The sequence below is a fragment of the Dermacentor albipictus genome, chromosome 1 (assembly GCF_038994185.2).
Source record: "Dermacentor albipictus isolate Rhodes 1998 colony chromosome 1, USDA_Dalb.pri_finalv2, whole genome shotgun sequence".
NCBI lineage: Eukaryota > Metazoa > Arthropoda > Arachnida > Ixodida > Ixodidae > Dermacentor > Dermacentor albipictus.
This window is the reverse complement of record NC_091821.1, coordinates 422,179,413-422,197,229: the sequence shown is the minus strand read 5'-3', so window position 1 is coordinate 422,197,229 and position 17,817 is coordinate 422,179,413. Positions and strand designations below refer to the sequence as shown.

General features: G+C 40.8%; 1 protein-coding gene and 1 non-coding gene across 2 annotated transcripts in view; one reads left to right on the top strand and one right to left on the bottom strand.

The window, feature by feature from the left end:
* Nt5c (5' nucleotidase C) overlaps window positions 1–14,936 on the bottom strand; it is a 50,788-nt gene extending 35,852 nt beyond the window's left edge. Inside the window, exons 1-8 of the mRNA XM_065425287.1 lie at window positions 14,698–14,936; window positions 14,163–14,335; window positions 12,274–12,348; window positions 11,230–11,285; window positions 10,689–10,779; window positions 8,267–8,395; window positions 6,245–6,302; window positions 5,135–5,237 (exon numbers count right to left, since the gene is read on the bottom strand). Coding sequence (XP_065281359.1) covers window positions 5,135–5,237; window positions 6,245–6,302; window positions 8,267–8,395; window positions 10,689–10,779; window positions 11,230–11,285; window positions 12,274–12,348; window positions 14,163–14,335; window positions 14,698–14,902 — 890 coding nt within the window. The 5' untranslated portion in view covers window positions 14,903–14,936. The remainder of the gene's footprint in view (window positions 1–5,134; window positions 5,238–6,244; window positions 6,303–8,266; window positions 8,396–10,688; window positions 10,780–11,229; window positions 11,286–12,273; window positions 12,349–14,162; window positions 14,336–14,697) is intronic.
* Window positions 14,937–15,292: 356 nt separating this feature from the next.
* On the top strand, window positions 15,293–15,364 carry TRNAE-CUC (transfer RNA glutamic acid (anticodon CUC)). The gene has a single exon. It is a non-coding gene; the product is annotated as a tRNA-Glu (tRNA).
* Window positions 15,365–17,817: the final 2,453 nt, after the last annotated feature.

The window sequence follows — 17,817 nt, the reverse complement described above, 5'->3', positions numbered from 1 at the left end:
TTTTGGAGTCCCTGAATAACACGGTACCATGCAGTGCAAAATGGGTTCTTGTACAGCACAATTCTGCATTAAATGGCAGTCAATAGATGGTCTCTGTGAAAGTCAGGTTGTTCGAAGTAGGCACACATTTACTACTTTAGGAATTCAGGAATTAACTCATGGGGCACACTGTGCAAGTCCAACCAAACAGTTGCTGCTCTGCAACCTGTAATATTGAAGTTACCTTCGAGGCAGGCATGTACAGAAACATCAGCAGAAGTCGTTCCTTCTCGGCAGTATGGCTGGCACGGTCTATCTGGACAGTCTTGGCTTTTTCAGGCTACCATTTACCCCAACAACTTCAGCTGAGAAGTCCCGCTAAAACTAGTTGTTTCCAGCAAAAATTTTATTAAGTGGTGAACAAGTCAGTACTTGACGTAGTAGTTCTGCGGAAACCCGCAAGGTGGAGAGAAGTAATGAATGAAGGGAAAATGAGACATCCACCCGTTCGTAGCAACTGCTACAAAGGAAACCCACACGGGTTCCTCGAAAGAAAAGCCTCATGGTTGAAGAAAAATTCGTCCTGGTCCGGGACTTGAACCCGGGACCACCGCCTTTCCGGGGCAGCCGCTCTACCATCTGAGCTAACCAGGCGGCTAGTAGATGGCACGGCGAAGTCGAATTTGTCGACAACATGAAGCAAAGGCAAGAGTTTGACGAGTTGACGTTTGACATAGTTTTTCCCTTCATTCAAGTCAGTACTTCCATGTGAGCGAAATAAATACCAAGCCTAACAAACACACACAACAATTTTCTCCAATTTAACTTTGGCTTCACCAAGAGGAAAAACCTCATACAAGCTTCCCAAATTTTAGAAACATTATATTAGACAAAAATGTTCAAAATTTCCATCAGCTTTATGCCTTGCTTCACTTGAGAATAAATAAGAAAGGAATTCTTTATGAGCTTTTATTAAAGAGACATTAAGGGTGAAATTAGGTCCGCTTAATCTAATACAGCATTTTTTAAAGATGCGCCTCAACTGCAACTTTGGAATGTTAGTATGATATTGCAGATTTAAAAGTTATTTCGAATGTTTGGGCCACTTTTCTGGAGAAAAAACTTTAGATTTGATCCTAACCAATCGAGCCGACTTTGCTTCAGCCATCACCTATTTACCTAACATAAGTGATCACTCTTTGCTCATTTTCAACATTAACACTGCCTGTCCTAAACCTGCAAGAAAGAAAAAGACCATACTAGATTATATTAGAGCAGACTTCGATGCCATTAACAATGAATTATCAGTTTTCACTCAAAACTTCTTCAGAAACTTTAACGAACGCTCTGTGCAAACTAACTGGGATATGTTCACGGCCAAAGTTCACGAACTAACTCAAAAATATGTTCCAAGACGCACCATCACTTCTAATCCTCAAGCCCCATGGTATACCGCCCATATAAGACGCCTATCTAACAGAAAAGAGTGCCGTTATCGTACAGCCAGGCTATCACAATGTAACGCACACTGGGACGCATACAAGACTGCCGCTGATGCGTATGTAACTGCGCTTAAGCAAGCAAAAGATAACTTCCTCTCTAACACTTTACCATCGATGCTATCTACCAACATTAAAAATTTTGGCGCGTCATCAACCCGCATACCGAAGAATCTATTAACTTAACTGACGCGTCGGGTGACCCTATTCCGGCTCATTTATGCGCATCAGAACTTAACGAAACCTTTGTTCTCAACTTCTCGCGCACATCAAACACCAAACATCCCGTTCCACTCCGGTATAATTTCCCAACTATGCCTCAAATTTTCATCGATTCATCTGGTGTTGCTAAACTTATTGATGCCCTTAAATTTCATTCATCGCCCGGTTTTGACTGCATACATGCTAAATTTTAAAAAAATACAATTGTCTACAGTTCCTTAATACTAACAAAGTTATTTCAGCAGACTCTCGATAGTTCTACTCTGCCAACACAATGGAAAGTCGGGAAGGTGGTTCCATTATTCAAGTCAGGAAGTAGAACATCCCCTATAAATTATCGCCCCATCTCGCTCACTAGTACTTGTTGCAAACTATTAGAACATGTAATCTTCACTAACCTTGTGAACTTTCTCGAGTCTAATTCATTTTTTACACCCGCACAGCATGGTTTCCGTAAGTCATTTTCTTGCGAAACACAACTTGCCAGTTTCACTATCAAACTTCACCATATTTTAGATCGCGCATCAGAAGCTGACTGCATTTTCCTAGATTACTCGAAAGCATTCGACAAGGTATGTCACCGCTTATTATTTTTAAAGCTAACCCAACTGAATATCGACTACAATGTTCTGAAATGGATTGAATACTTTCTTCTTAACCGATCGCAGTTCGTTTACGCTAATAATTTTAACTCCACTTTCAGCGAAGTTTACTGGGGCGTGCCACAAGGATCAGTGCTTGGACCCCTTTTATTTCTTATTTACATCAATGATCTCCCTTCCATTGTATCATCTAACATTCTTTTGTTTGCTGATGACTGTGTTGTTTTCCGCGAAATAAAATCCCCCGACGATGCTAACATTCTTCAGCGTGACCTCTCTAACATTTCTCGTCGGAGTAATGAATGGCTTATGGAACTTAATACTAATAAGTGCAAAATTATGCGAATATCAAGAAGTGCCAACTCTCCGCCTGTATACTACCTAAATAACGTTGCGTTAGAAGCGGTTACTTCATATAAATACCTGGGTGTTCATATTTCTACTGACCTAAACTGGACGCGCCATATTGAATACATTACTAACAAAGCTAACCACATGTTGGGCTACGTGCGCTGTAACTTTTCCAAAACTCCATCTTCTTTGAAATTACTGCTTTATAAAACACTAATACGTTCTAATTTGGAATATGCCGCCGCGATATGGGATCCGCACCATGAAAAACTGATAACTTTACTTGAGCTGGTTCAAAATAACGCTGCTCGTTTCATTGTGTCCAACTTTAACCGTACCGCAAGTGTAACAAGCATGAAAGCTAATCTTTCTTTACCTCTTCTAGCATCCCGCCGGCAGACAATTCGTTTGAGCCTTTTTCATAAACTATACCATCACCCCATGCTACGCGATTCCCTCATTTCGTCCCCCAGATACGTGTCAAATTGCATTGATCATCGTCACAAAGTTGGCATTGAAACATGTAACACTAAAACTGCATTTCAGTCTTTCTTGCCTCGCACATCACGCGAATGGAACCGCCATCCCGCAGATATCGTCGACATAACTGATAACCAGCATTTTCGTTCTGCACTAGCTAACATTGTATAACAGGAAGATGATAATACTTGTTCTGTAATATGCATTGTATTTATTTATGTATTTCTGTTTTGTAACCACTCCCCTCTTTAATGCCTTTGGCCTTGAGGGTTCAATAAATGAAATAAATGAAAATGAAAACTTATTAGAATGAGCCTTTGGCACCTTTAAAATGCAATGTGATCATTGTTCATCCATAAATGGTAAAAATCATCACGAAGGTGCTGTCCAAACATCCTAACGTCACGAGGAGCTAACACAGGGCACTTACATCCCATCTTTCATTTTTGCATCTTTTCCGGCTCCCCGAGACTCTGACCACAGTCAGACTAACATTTCTGGTACTCCAGGGGTGTAATTTACCAATTCATCTACACTAATGAGAAACACTAAACCATCTTAGACTGATACAGTATCCTTTCAAAACTGTTTTTTCATGAATTTTACGGTGGCAGTTCGATTATTACAACAGAAAATGAAGGCCAAGGTTCTGTTCTTTGAATTTCATACCAAAACCATAGCGCCAGTTTGCCGTTATGACATCACAGACTTCAAGGTACTATTTTCTTGTATTTGGGCCGCTATAGCACATTGAACGATCTTGAAACTTGCCCAGTTCAACGTTTGGCTCCTTTAGAATACAAACATGCTCCTTACCAATAAAAAATAACGGGCCTGAGCAAGTGGCATCAAAATATGTGACGTTATGGCAAGATGGCGCAGGAACTTAAGGCAGTGTTGCTGCCTGTCTTTCGTTGTAATGCCTTTTTGTCTTATCATGGCTCCTCTCACGACAAGAGTGCTACTCTTTGTATATATACGGGGTCTTTCAGCGAACACTTGCAAATTTTTTTAAAGGTTGCCTGTGGCAGATAGCTCAATTTTAGTTTATCAGCCGGTCTACTCGAAGCGGTGGACACTACTTGCACAAAAAAGAAAAATGCGAAATTGACTAATTAACACGAATTCACTAATTAACTTTTAGCTAAGTATCTTATGACCCATATTGCAATTTACAAATTCTAGCAGTGGACTTCACAAGGCAGATCCACTTGGAACGAATTCTCAGGACGACACCAGTTTCGAGATATCAATTCCCGAACTTTGCAGAGAAATACATTGGCGTTCCAGTAACTTGTGTGCTTCAGAGCATGAAATGACGTTTTGTTAACAAATTGACTGAAACGCCAATGCATTTCTCCACAAAGTTCGCGAATTTATACAGCAAAACTGGTGTCATATTGAAAATTATTTCCAAGTGGATCCGCCTTGGAAGTCCACAGCTATAATTTGTAAATTGCACTTTGGGCCATAATGTAATTATTAAAGCATAATTAGTGAATGTTTATTAGTCCGTCGATTTTGCATTTCAATTTTTTGTGCAAGTATTGTCCGCGGCTTCGAGTAGACCAGCTCATGGACTAGAATTGTGATACCTAACACAGGCAACTCTTAAGGATTTTTGAAAGTGTTCGCTGAAACACCCAGTATATATTAGAAGGGTAATTTACTAACACAACTCAAACTGTTATTCTATACAGTGTCCCTCTAATATTTCTCATTCGTGTGCCTTTAATGTCTTGACTAATTCATCACTGGAGAATCTGTGACGGAGGTGGCGACATTACTGCTTCAAATAAGTGATTAGCCCAACAAAGCAGGCAAACATTTGGCACTCTGAAACAAATATTACAGGTTTGCAAGACACCTGCGAAGAGGGTGCCACTACCGAAGAGCAATTGTACTAACCATGCAAATCAGCAGCTTTAGATGCAAAGGCACTTCTGCTCCAGAGTGGATAAATAAAGTGTGCATTGGTCAGCATCAATGAGGTAAACTTACACAAACTTGAACGGGCTGTTGGTCACCAGGAACATCTGCTTGCCAGCTGATTTCAAACGCTCTAGAAAAGTTACCAGCTCTCTACGCTTCTCTAAGTAGTCCTCTGGGAGATGAAAAAAAAAAGCCACCAAGCAGTGAGTAAGCAGATTTTATCTATATTCTGCAATAAGTAGAGTGTGACAATCCCTGCATGTAGCGCTTCCAACGGCACAATGTGTGCTGACAACAGTCCGTTGCTCTGCCCCACAGCTGTGCACCAAATCATCACACCACACTTTCACACCACACACAGACTCCTGCCATTTGCTTCATTAGCAGCAGCATAATACGGCACACAGCACAAAATGGCACTAAGATTGGAAAAAAAAAAGAATGGACTATACAAGTGCTGTCCATATGATGGTGGGCCCACATTTTTCCAGCCTCAGTCTCATTCTTGCACTGTGTGCCATATCAAGTTTTTATACCTATAAGCTTGGCTAGCAACCATTTATTAGCAGAACTAGAATATTTCCATTTGTTCTGAATTGTTGAGCTACACACAAAACAAGCTCTTCTAAAGTCAGAATTTGCTAAATTTATCTGATATAAAACCACTACCAAACCATTGTTCAAGATAGAATCTAAGAAAATGCTGATATTCCTAAAACAGCTGATAATTACATTGAGTTACATTCGATTGTGCACCGTAAGTCTTGGTACGTAGTAGCTCTTGGTATTGTTATTGGTAGATTGGGCAGAAACTTAGTACACGCTGACAACGTCCTCCAAGCTTCATGTTACCTAGGTCTTGAATGACGCAGGAAAAATTAGTATAGACTTTCCACTGCAAACGTTTATTCAACCTCTATCAGCTGATGATGTGTACCTTCACATACAGCATTTATCTTGAGAATAAGAAGAAATGAAAAAGTGCAAATAAGGCTATTCACATTTACTTGCCTTATAACTTGGCATATCTTCAGCCTAAGTAACAATAATATTAAAGAGAGAGAAGCAGGACACCACGATTTCATATGCCTCACCAGATGTAGCTGCACAACTCTGCTAAACTTCTGCATGCATGTATGTATTAAGATTTAGTGTCATAAATGAACAACCAGCACTTACTAATGTTGTTTTCATTGAGTGTGTTGTGGATCACTGGATGAATGCTTGAAATGGCATTCTAAAAAGAAGATAAGAGAGCAATATGGAAAATCATACAGGCAACTACTGCACTGACATCTGATTGCAGCTAGAGCTTGTAGTATGCTGCTCAATGCATTTCACAAATGTGGAAGATTTATGGACTATTCAACATTTAGGACATCATCATGATGAAATGGAAAAAGAAAGAAGTCGTACCTCGTTATAATAAAGATGCATCTGGCACAAAGATACCTTCATTGTGTTAAATATTTGTTATAAGTATGATTTTATTGCATACTGAACCATTGACTTCCATTAATTCTGCCTCCAGAGGTGTGGCGAAACTGATATAATTAACCAGCAAAGCAAATTAAACAAGGTGCAGAAAGAATGCAAAACGCACTGCTCATTAATTTGGCAGTAGTTGCCTGATTCTAACACGCCCCTCAAGCAAGTGCACCCCCATTTTCTACGAGTTCAAAGTAGAAAAATAATGCAGAGATGACATTAAAGCTCCTAAACAAAGTACAAATATAACAGGCACCCAATTTTTTAGCAAGAAAAATGGGCAAGGGTCTAATATGTGTTAGAGTATGGCAGCTGGTTTCTCAGCTCAGCTCAGCTGCGCTGTATGGGATTTTTAAAGTCAGCTTTGCCGCAATACAGTGCGGTAAAGTATATTAATGTCGCAAATGCGGTTTTGGTTTTGTATCAAATTGCACCGTGCAGGGAAATTTGCAGCCCAATTTCCTTCGGGGGAAAAAGGTGCCATTTAGATTTTGGTAAATACCATAATCAGACATTGCGAGAGACCACTATTTTGGTTGAAAATATTGCCAGGGCACACTGAATATATGCATTTTCGACATAAAATTAATGTGTGTTAAATGCATTCACTGTCCCCTAAGCTCTGCCGAGACATGCTCGCTACAAAAGGGGTCAGGTGCGTAAGTACTGACTGGTCAAATTCGAATTATCCGGTGAAGGCTAATTTTAGGATAGAAATAACGAAAGTTTGGGCATATCGAAATGCATGGTCGCTGGCCGGGACCTTCGGTGGGACTGAAATAACCAAAAAATCAGGAGTCAAATTGACGTAAGTCTACTTGTTACTGAAGAGCATTTTATATTTACATCGCTATATCCAATAATTCATTGCATTTTAATTTGTTTAATAGATGTCCTGGAGGTTTGACTGTATTATGTTTAAGGTTTTGACGGTTTTCCAAAACAAGAACAGGAGGAACGTCAATGTAATGGGACAATAAATATAATTGAAGAATTGCAATGAACATGACAGAAATCTAGTTGAAGATAGGTTCTTTTTATTAACCTAAACCTCACGAACACATGCAATGACGTTCCCTGTACTTCAAGTCTACCTAATGACAACAGGAAATGTTTTCAACGAACGCTTGTTTAACTTCAAAATCTGCTTAACACTACAAAGTGATTGATATCATTAGAAAAAGAGTTTTCGTGATGATTTTAGGACAACAATTAAAGGGACACTAAAAAAGAAGCAATGAGTGTAAACCAATCAATTATTAATCTTCAAACAGCTCCTCCAGCACAAGAAATGAAACGAATGACAAAGATGCACATATGAACAACGTTGTCTATGTGTGCTTCTTTGTCGTTCATGTGGTTTCTTGCACTGAAAAAGCTGTGAAGGTTATTCAAGACCAAATAGCCCAACTTTCAGCTCTTTCATCTGTTAATCAAGCATGACTTCTAATCAATATTGTAGTTGTTTATGATAAATGCTCAGTAATTGAAGAAAAAAAAATGAAGGTCAAAATTCCACTCTGAATTTCACATCGAAGTTTCAGCACTGGCATGTCAATGTGATGTCAAGGAATTCAAAGTATTTATTCATATATTGGCTGTTGTCGTACAGTAAAAGTTCTTGAAACTTGCAAAGTTCAGTCTTTGGCTCTTTTAGAATACAATGTTTAGTGTCCTTTTAAGCCTACCTCAAAGTCCATAAAGGATACTTGCCTGAATATCAAAGAAGAGAATTTCTGGGTTGTAGGCAATGTTGTGCCGCTCAAAGTACTCAGTCACGTTAGACAGCAGGCAGATCTCAGGAACGGAAAAGAGGTCATTGAGCTGCTTCATCCGAGCTCCCTGTGTCAAAAAGAGCCAGACAAGGATTTCTCTGTCAGAAGCTTCATGGCAAGTCCACAAGCCCCTCTTCACCGTCAGTACTTCTCTGTGATATCTTAAAGTGCAGTACATGTTTTTAATAGTATTGCTGTTTGCACGACAAGCTTTTAGCCGTATAGTGGTAGTATTATACCTATGGTTTCCTGCTTTAGGCTGTGAAAATTTTTCATACCGCTGGGTAATCTCAGTGAACGCTTGTACTACCCTGGCTCCTGTGTTTTCTTTTATCCTTATATTTAATTTATAATGTACTACATTACATGAATTAAGTTTGCCTGAGCCACGAGTGCCCAGTCATGCACACAAGCCACAAGGCTAACATAGACCCGATTCTTTTATGCCTAATTAATATTTATGCAAAAAGAAGCTCTTTCTCTTATCATTTGATAACAAACACAAATTTAAGACAACTTTTTGGAAAAGTGCCTTTAAACAACCTTGTAGCTGCCAGCACTTAATTTTTGCTTCTAGCCATCTGTCTTATAGTATAAGGTGCATGCTAAAATTTCAGCTCTAAATGTATGCAAATGCAAGAAAATGTCATTGTTAAACGGTGAGAACTGCAACACTACATTTCACCACTTTAATGACTCAATATATTGTACTCAACAGAAGAACTACAGGGACTTTGGAGGTGTCCAAATTGGAAGTGTCTAAGCAGATTACAGTCACTGCAAATGCAAACTGCATCGCTTGCCGCATGTACGAGCTCAGATCTGGCCTTCATTAAAACAAGACGGCGAGATCTAGCAGTGCACCGGCTTCCTTTTGTATGTGTGCTGGCGCGCTTTAAGATCTGCGTTCATTAAGCTGGGCATGCATCCAAACCATGCAAAGCCTTGCTGGTGAGCACATTTCTAATGACACAGCAGTAGACAGTACAGGACTCGCTCACTCTCTGTGGTGTCACTGAATGAGTAATAAAAGACACGTAAAGAAAGAAGCAGCAGTTAGAATGACATGGTCAGACATTGCGGTTGCCCGGCAAAACTACAATTTAGGCTCGTTACATTAGCCAAGTACTTTGCTCAAGGAGGCCTCAGTATGTCGGGCAGCATAAAAGATGCTCTCAAACAGCCTGTAAAGTAGCTTACAATGATGAAAACTGGTGTTACGGGAGAGAAACCAGGGCCTGCACAGTCAAATTTCATAATAACAAAGACTTATCCTACATGAAAGCATTGTCATTGTATTTGATGTGTGATTATGTTCTTCTCAGATGTTCGTCATAAGTATATATTTTTTACAATAGTGTGCACTGGTGAGCTAGTTGGTACATGACTTCGAAAGCAATCAGTGCTAAGAATATATTCATTATATTGTATCGGTGAGAAACACTGTAGATTTATTTCATTGTTCCATTAATTCATTTTATCCATGTTTGTTACACCAAGGTTCAACTGTGTGATGTAGCAATTCTTTTTGCCAGATTCATTGCTATTCTTATTATACGCACAGCTCTGTTGATCAGGCGACTCATAACATAGGTGGGGTGCTGTGCAGGACATTGACAAAGGATGAAAAGTAACAGAATCGTTGAATTATTGCTTAAGTCCTTTTCTCTCCCTTTTCTTTTCTGTAGCAACAGCACACGTCAAAGCTGCATAATCTGTGTGTCAAGTCTGAGAAAACCTGCTTTGCGATATACATGCAGAATAGAGAAAGCTGCAATTTATGTGATGCCAGCACGTTCATTGCCTTGTGCAGTTGCCTATGGTGCACTGAGATAAAGGAACTGAAAAGTTGGAATGTGAATATGGACTGGTTTCTTAAGCTTAATTTCGTTTTGAAAATCTGTAAGACAATATATGTGAAAATAGATGTGCATAATGATTTTGCACGTACCTACTCTCATCTGAGTCTCTCCACATTTGCTTTACAAAAAAAAAAAAAAACAGGAAAGGAAGTACACTTTCTTAAACACTTGCACATGGAAGCAGACGCCACAGCCTTCTACAGCATAAAGGCAGAGTGCTCTGTTTCGAATCTGCAGTCCTGGATTTTAATCTTCACTGCGTTGCATCTTTTTTCAATTTTGAGGTCCTTTACTACGACTGCAAGCCGACTGGCACTGATTCATGATGACATCGATGCTAAGGATATGAACTCTACTAAATGCCAAGACATTTAAAAGGATAGCTGACTGTGCTAGTACCTGCCTCCATTTGTAGAAGGGCTAAAAGGCAGAAGGGCTAAAAGACTCATTAGTAATTTTTATTATATAGGTTAAAGAATGCCATGCTTGTGTACTTACTTGTTCCGCATTGCCTCTTATCATGTACTGGGGAATGTACGATCCCCCATAGGTGTTGATTACTTCCTCACTGCTGAGTGGTGTAAGGCCTCTGAAATGTTTCAGCAGTTCATGCTGTCATTTATTCCTTTACTTCAGAAATGTATATGCAATACAGCAAACACTATCTCTTCACATTTTCACAGTAACTTAAGGTCACAGCATTTGATGCTGTGGTTAGAAGTCACAGACATTCTAGATGAGGACCTAAAGTGGCAAATTATGAGAGCTGCATCAAGAAGGAAATGAAGTTTGATTTCTGGGTTCAGGAGAAAGTGAGGTCAGACTAAAAAAAATTGTAAAAAGACAACATAGAAGACAATCTATAAGACAAACATAGAAAGCCATCTTCAAGCTTTGGAAGCAATGAAATAATGGCTATATGGCAAAGAGAAAGTGAAAAAAAAAAAGCTAACCATGAACAGTGGCTCCATGTAAAGAACTACAAAATATGGGCACAGCTGTTGTAAGACAAAGTGGACTTGCAACTGGGACACCGTACCTGTACACACTGCAGAACTGTATCTGGTGAAAGAGGTCCATCTTCATAAGCACGCCCTATCAAATATAAAAAAAAACATATCAGCATATAAGGACATGGTGTAAAACAGGTTTCTTGTTCTCTTCATGTAGCAGCATCTTCACTGAAGGTGCTTTATTGCATGGTGACATACAAAAGGCACGGACATTGATGAGCAAGATTAGGTTTTCAGGAAGATTAGGTTTCATTATCCAGCAAGATTAGGTTTCAAAAGAAGAACAGTAGAATGCATGGTTGTTGCACAAGCTCTGCAGGAATAAACCTTTGATGAGTAATGAAGAGTGCAAGAGACATAAAAGAATGCCCAACACTACACTATGCTGAGCTGCAGGACTGGGCCTCATTATACTAAGTATAAGTACCCCTTCAGATGGTACTGTCCAGCTTTTTCAGCATGAAAGCATTAAGTCTTGGTCAAAGCATGAGCCAGCTTCTAACTTTCTCCTCAAAAGCTAACACACATTTTTACAGCGAAGCTGTTAAGGGCTAGTTCCCCAGGATTATGTCCATGTGCAAACACAAAACTCCCTATACGTGGGCCGATCCCAAAGGTAGTGCAATGCCGGGTTGACCCATGGCGGAGGTGAACCGGGTGTTAAGCACTCCCCCTACATGGGCCGATCCCGAAGATACTGCAATGCTGGGCCGACCAGCGGCAAAGGTGAAGCAGGCATTAAGCACTCCCCATACGTGGGCCAATTCCGAAGATAGTGCAATGCCGGGTCGACCCGTGGTGGAGGTGTAGTTCGCCGTTAAGGGGCCCACATACACAGCTTTGCTGGTCATCCATCTCTACAGAGTGGAAGGGCACCGAGTTTTTCATTAGAATATCTGCAGTAAAACACTGTTTGAAAAGTGCACCACGAGTGTCACCCGTGGCAAAATAGAATAATTTTATGCTTGCACCATGCCCTACCGCTACCTTCAGAATTTGCAAAGCCTATCAAGGGAATGGCGGAATTGACACTGCTGCAACTTGATAAAGAAGTCGATCGTCAACTTCACCTTTTTCATGTCATATTGGAGGCCTCGAATCGCAAAGCCAGGCCTATACTCAAGTTGTGCAATGTCTTTTGGATACTGCAAGAGAGAAAATATAAGGTAACACGAACAGAAGACAGCAAGATTGTGCACTAAAGACATGCTGTAGTACATCTGTTGTTTCATACAGCTTTCTTTCCTGGAACATCTTTATAGTAGGCATGGTACAAAAGTTCAGAGAAACCCATACATACTTTAAGTGCTTATGCTTAGCTCTTGTCTGTCTTTATATCCTCAAATTGTAGCTAGAAAGTGCATGTCCAAAGCAGCAAAACAAAGGAATCAATGCTGGAAAGTGTCACATCTAAGAAAAACAGCAACCCTGGTTGTTGTGTACTGGACCTGGCCACTGAGTTCAGCGGATAAATTGAGCATGGTCGGTGGAGCCTGATTATGGGGAGTGCCATCTCCCAGGTACAGGAGTATACATGTGTAGTTGTGTGACCCAGTTAACCCCATTCCGGGCTTGGTGTTTGTGATGGCAATAAAGTGATATTGCCAATAGCGCCTGGTGCCGATGCCACCTAGTGATATACTGCTGTACTTGCTTGCAGAGGTCGCACATGAGCATGGAGGCATGACAGCAACTGTATGACATCAATGCAGTGACAATAGAATGACAAAGAAGGAATTATATAGACAGAACGACAAAAGCATATAATGATCACAGCGTGAAGACAATGAAATCTTGATTCCTAAATTATGATGATGGTATAACAACAACATGATGACTGTATGACGATGACGGTATGACAACGGATGCATGATAGTGCATGTGTGACGACAGTACGACTACGATGACATGAAAAAAGCGGCATAATAACAATTGATTGATGACAGCATAATTATGACAGAATGACAAGCAAGGAATAGCAGTGGATCAACGACGGCAGTGGAATGATGATACTGAAGTGATGACGATGGTTTAATGACAGGATGATGATGGCATGCCGACCATGGTATGATGACGGCATGACGAAAGTCAGATGTCAAAGTTAAAAGAATGACGGCAGAATGAGCGCGACGGCATCCCAACAACAGTATGGCAATGAATGTACAATGACAACTGTTTGACAACGATGCAGTGGCAATGATGATGTGAGGACAAAGGGATGACGACGAGTGCATCATAAAAATGGCATGATGATGACTGTATAACAAACCCAAGCAAGTAGACAACTTGGGTCAGTGTGTGGGCGTAAGAGGCTAGATACGTTGGCTCAAAATCGCTGAAGTAGGCATAAAATAATATTTGCATTAAAAAAAACTGAGGTGGTGACAAACTAGGGCACCTCGCCGTATGGTTCAAAATATTGACAGTTCATAATATCTTGATATGTGATGTAGCTAAGAGGACTTGTGTTCGCTGGCTTCATTTGGTACAAACATTCGGTACAAACATGTGACATCTGTACTGTCAATCATTTTTATGACAAGACTGGTTAGCGATAGGCTTTGACAGCTGTTATTGTGGCAGTATTATTACTAACTATGCAATGTTGATTAAAGTTCTCTCTGCCAGACCCATAAATATTATAGACATAATTTATCAGTGGTATGGCAGCACAAAAGTCATCGACAAAAGAGACATAAGACACACACAGACAATCCGTGTGCCTTATTTTCTTCCACGTGTTTTGCGCAGTCGTACCATTCATACTGTCGAACCATCTTGCCCAGGCGCCCATCCTGTTATACATTTATCAGCCTAGATGTACATCTGCAGTAAGAATAAATATTTGCTAGCCATGTCAAAAAGGACTTTTTCTTTCCCCCTCGTAACTTTAAAAGCTATCACAGAGCATCTAGAAAAAAAATAGTAGCAAAAAAAAATAATAATAAGGAAACCTCACCCTGAACTTGTTGATGAGCCAATCTCTGCCAAGGTCATAGATGAGGTAGTGAAGCTTTTCTGTGTACACAGCCAACGTGTAATCATAGTCGAAGCCATACACTTCGATCTGTGATATATCCAGCTCATTATTGGCGAAAACGCCGAAGGGGTTCACTTCCGGCGTTGGCAAAGCTGTAATAAACAGACGTAATAGTGAGGTAATACAGCCAAGTAAATACGAGAAAACAGCCCAACAAGACGTTCGGCAAGGATCCAAATTATCCGACAAGAAAAGCTTTGTGCCCACGTCTCTTAACTTTACCGCTAAAGACACGAGAAGCAGCGACGACACCACTTGTCACCCCTGTATCAGAAAGGTCAATGACATGATAGCAGAATAGGGGGATGACGTTATTGTGTAGTAAAAGAAGCGCCAGTAAGCTACAGTCACACTACAGAAGTTGAGTTTGCCCACCCTACATATACGGCGCGTGCGTAATGCCGAGCGTCAGTGAAACGAATAGTAGTCCACCAAAGCTGAGTAAACTACGCACTCTCGCACGCTTGCTTGGCACTCAAATACTTTTCAAGGAGAGACGTCTGTGAATAAACGCCGCTGTCGTCAAACGCCTCAGTGCCGTCCCTAGAAGAGCGCTGAATGCTCCTCGCAGACCGTACTGTATGGTTTAACTGATTTTGGAAGACAAAACTTGTTCTGATGTTGCAAGCAGATCTGCCCAGCAGACGACATGCCGCCATGATTGCGTTTGATTTGCGGCAACAGTGTGGCCAAGCTTAATATCGGGTCATGCTGTTTTAAAGGCTATCGCTGCAAACGTGTTAACAACGCTAACAAATCCAGAAATAATTTTATCACAATGATCAGACTTATTGCAGCCTTAGTAAAAAATTCCAATACATAAACTGTACGCGCCAATAATCACACTACAAGAAGTGTGCTTGTTGCAAGCGACAGCAATCGAAGGAGAGTACACAAATTACAGCAAATGTACTAAAAAATAAATAACCGAACAAGTACCCGAATGCTCACTATTCACTGGCTTAAGAAAACGTAACAATGCATAACATAAAAACCTAAATTTTATTTTATATAGTACATAAATATTTTACAGTACATTCTACAGCATCTCCGGCATGGTCTAGTGGTTAGGATACCTGGCTCTCACCCAGGAGGCCCGGGTTCGATTCCCGGTGTCGGAAAGATTTTTTTTTTATTTTTAAGCATGTTTGACAGCACAGTCGACGTATGAAGCTCGCATATTTAATGCACTTTTACGAAATGCGGACACCGGCGCAAATTTCTCTGAGGAAGCATGCACGCTGTAAAATAGACTGGGTTGGGTACTACAGCATTTTCTTCCACATAAAACTTGCAGAGTGCACGCCCCTTTTTCGGTTGCAATTGATTGATGCAAACTATACGCACGATTACGGGTATGACTCGCCACCAATCGGCCAACAATACCCATAAGAGGTCGCTGCGTAGTGTGATGACGACGATGCGACTTGTTTGATGTTGGCTGGCTTACCATCCTTGCCAAATATAAACACACCCTATACGTACCAATTTAACCTCTCAGAAGAGTTCTTTCTTCTTTTTTTTTTTACGGGAACGCAGAGGTAAACGTGGAATCCGGGAAAACGTATGAGGCGAACGTGCGGTACATATGCTTATACCATCACTCGGAAAGGGCTTCACCAATGTTAAAGCCGAGGAAGCGTATTACCGAGTAACGTAACAGTCATGTTCTACTCAGACTATGCAGATGACACTGCAGTAGTTCGAGCTTTTCTTCGATGCAGTTCTTTCAAATACAAACGTACATGTACGAACTACTCCAAGTTTTGGTTCCTAATGCGCAACACGTGCGTACTAGTGTTGGCCAAACTTTTTTAGTCACTCCGTGACGTCGAGGTTTATCATCCAACCTTGTGTCACTTCTCCATGTGGCACGCCTGGCTCTTCAAAAAGTTACAAGAATACGGAGCAGCCCCGAGAATTAGGAGTGGTGCCCTCTCGCGAGTGACGTCACGGCCAGGACGCCGCTCGCTCCGGCTCGCTCGGCTGCCGCGCGCGCTCGTTCCCTTCGTGTATGCTTTGGGTATGGGTGGCTCGAGCCGTACGTATTGAAGAATACGTCGGCTTCTTTCAGCTGCCATACCTTAACCGCAGTTTCTTCTTCAAAAGCGTGCGAGTCGAGAAACTTTGCGGCTTGGATATCGCAAGCTAAGTAGCGTTAAAGGGGTCTACTAGGTTTTGCAATGCATATATGCGCCGTGTCTATCGGTAAATTTTGACTAAAAAAAGAATATCTGCAAATTCAACGCGCGAAGTTGTGTATGATGCTTCGCTAAACACATAACATTCCTTTAGTATTTAGCTATGAGAGGCATTGCATTTTACGTGGAAGAAAAATTTGGTAATTGGCGTCAACATGTTATCTGACTTTAGAAAGACACTGCCCAGCGAAGCTCTCATCATGATTCCTATTACTCTGGTGTGTTGTTCTATTCAAATATGGCCATTCATTAATGCGTAAAAAAATAGTTAGGCGCGCATTTCTTATGAAAAAGTTTTCTGCTACTTTCATCCCCCTCTGAAACAGGCCTCCAAAAAAACGAATTGCTCATGGCTGCTAACACGACGGCGCGTCATGTAGGGTATTTACATAGTTAATTCACAAACACCATAGTAGCAATCATCTGAGAGAAAAGTTTCGTTGTTAAGATCGAGAGCCACTCAACTGAAAGTGATGAAATGTTTCATAGTGGCCCTCAGTAGCCTTTATCGACAATATGGCACACCCCTGATCACGTAACGGTAGCAATCGACTGTCCGTATGGCGAGGCACGCTATGTTCGCGAAACCCATCAGTTCACTACAACTTCGAATTAAAACCATAAAGCATGTTTTTTACAGCGCCAACTGGAATGGCTAAAGTATTCTCGAGCTACTACACCGCAGCTTAGATTTCCTGTATACAAAAGGAAAATTCAAGTACCTTCTGTCTCACCATGTCTCGATCCAGCGTTATTCAATTATACAAACGGATAACTATTCGCTTCCTCGGTACATAAAAGAGAACCTTGCAGGCAAATTAAGTTTGCTCCAATCCAATCGCAAACATTCATAAAGAAAGCACCACAAGCCTTGCATATACTTTCACTTGATTTCTGACCCTCCACCGGGGGAATTTCGATATCTTCAATATGTCCCATACTACTAATCATTGACGCTTCGACTTCTTTCTGGCTGCAGTGATGCGGTCCAGCAGGCATACTTCACTAAAAAAATTGGGCCGAGCAGCCTGTGTCAGTTGGCCAAACAGATTCGTCATGTATATTCCTCAAGCAGCAAGCACCAGTAAATTTCTCAAGTGAGTTTGATTTGATTTAATAATTTCCATTTACACACACACATGTACAGAGGAGTGGTAAGTGGAGGTGGATGAGGGAAAAAAGTCGCACAGACGCGGCTTGAGGTAACCTCACCCCCTTAGGTACAATATGGCTGCATGGGGTAACACATCAAGCGCCATATAAATTACATTTATATAGTGGCCATAAAACATTGCTGTTATACAATATATGAATGAACAGTGAAATATTTCCACAATAACAATGCAAAACACACTGCGGCATTGAAATAAATA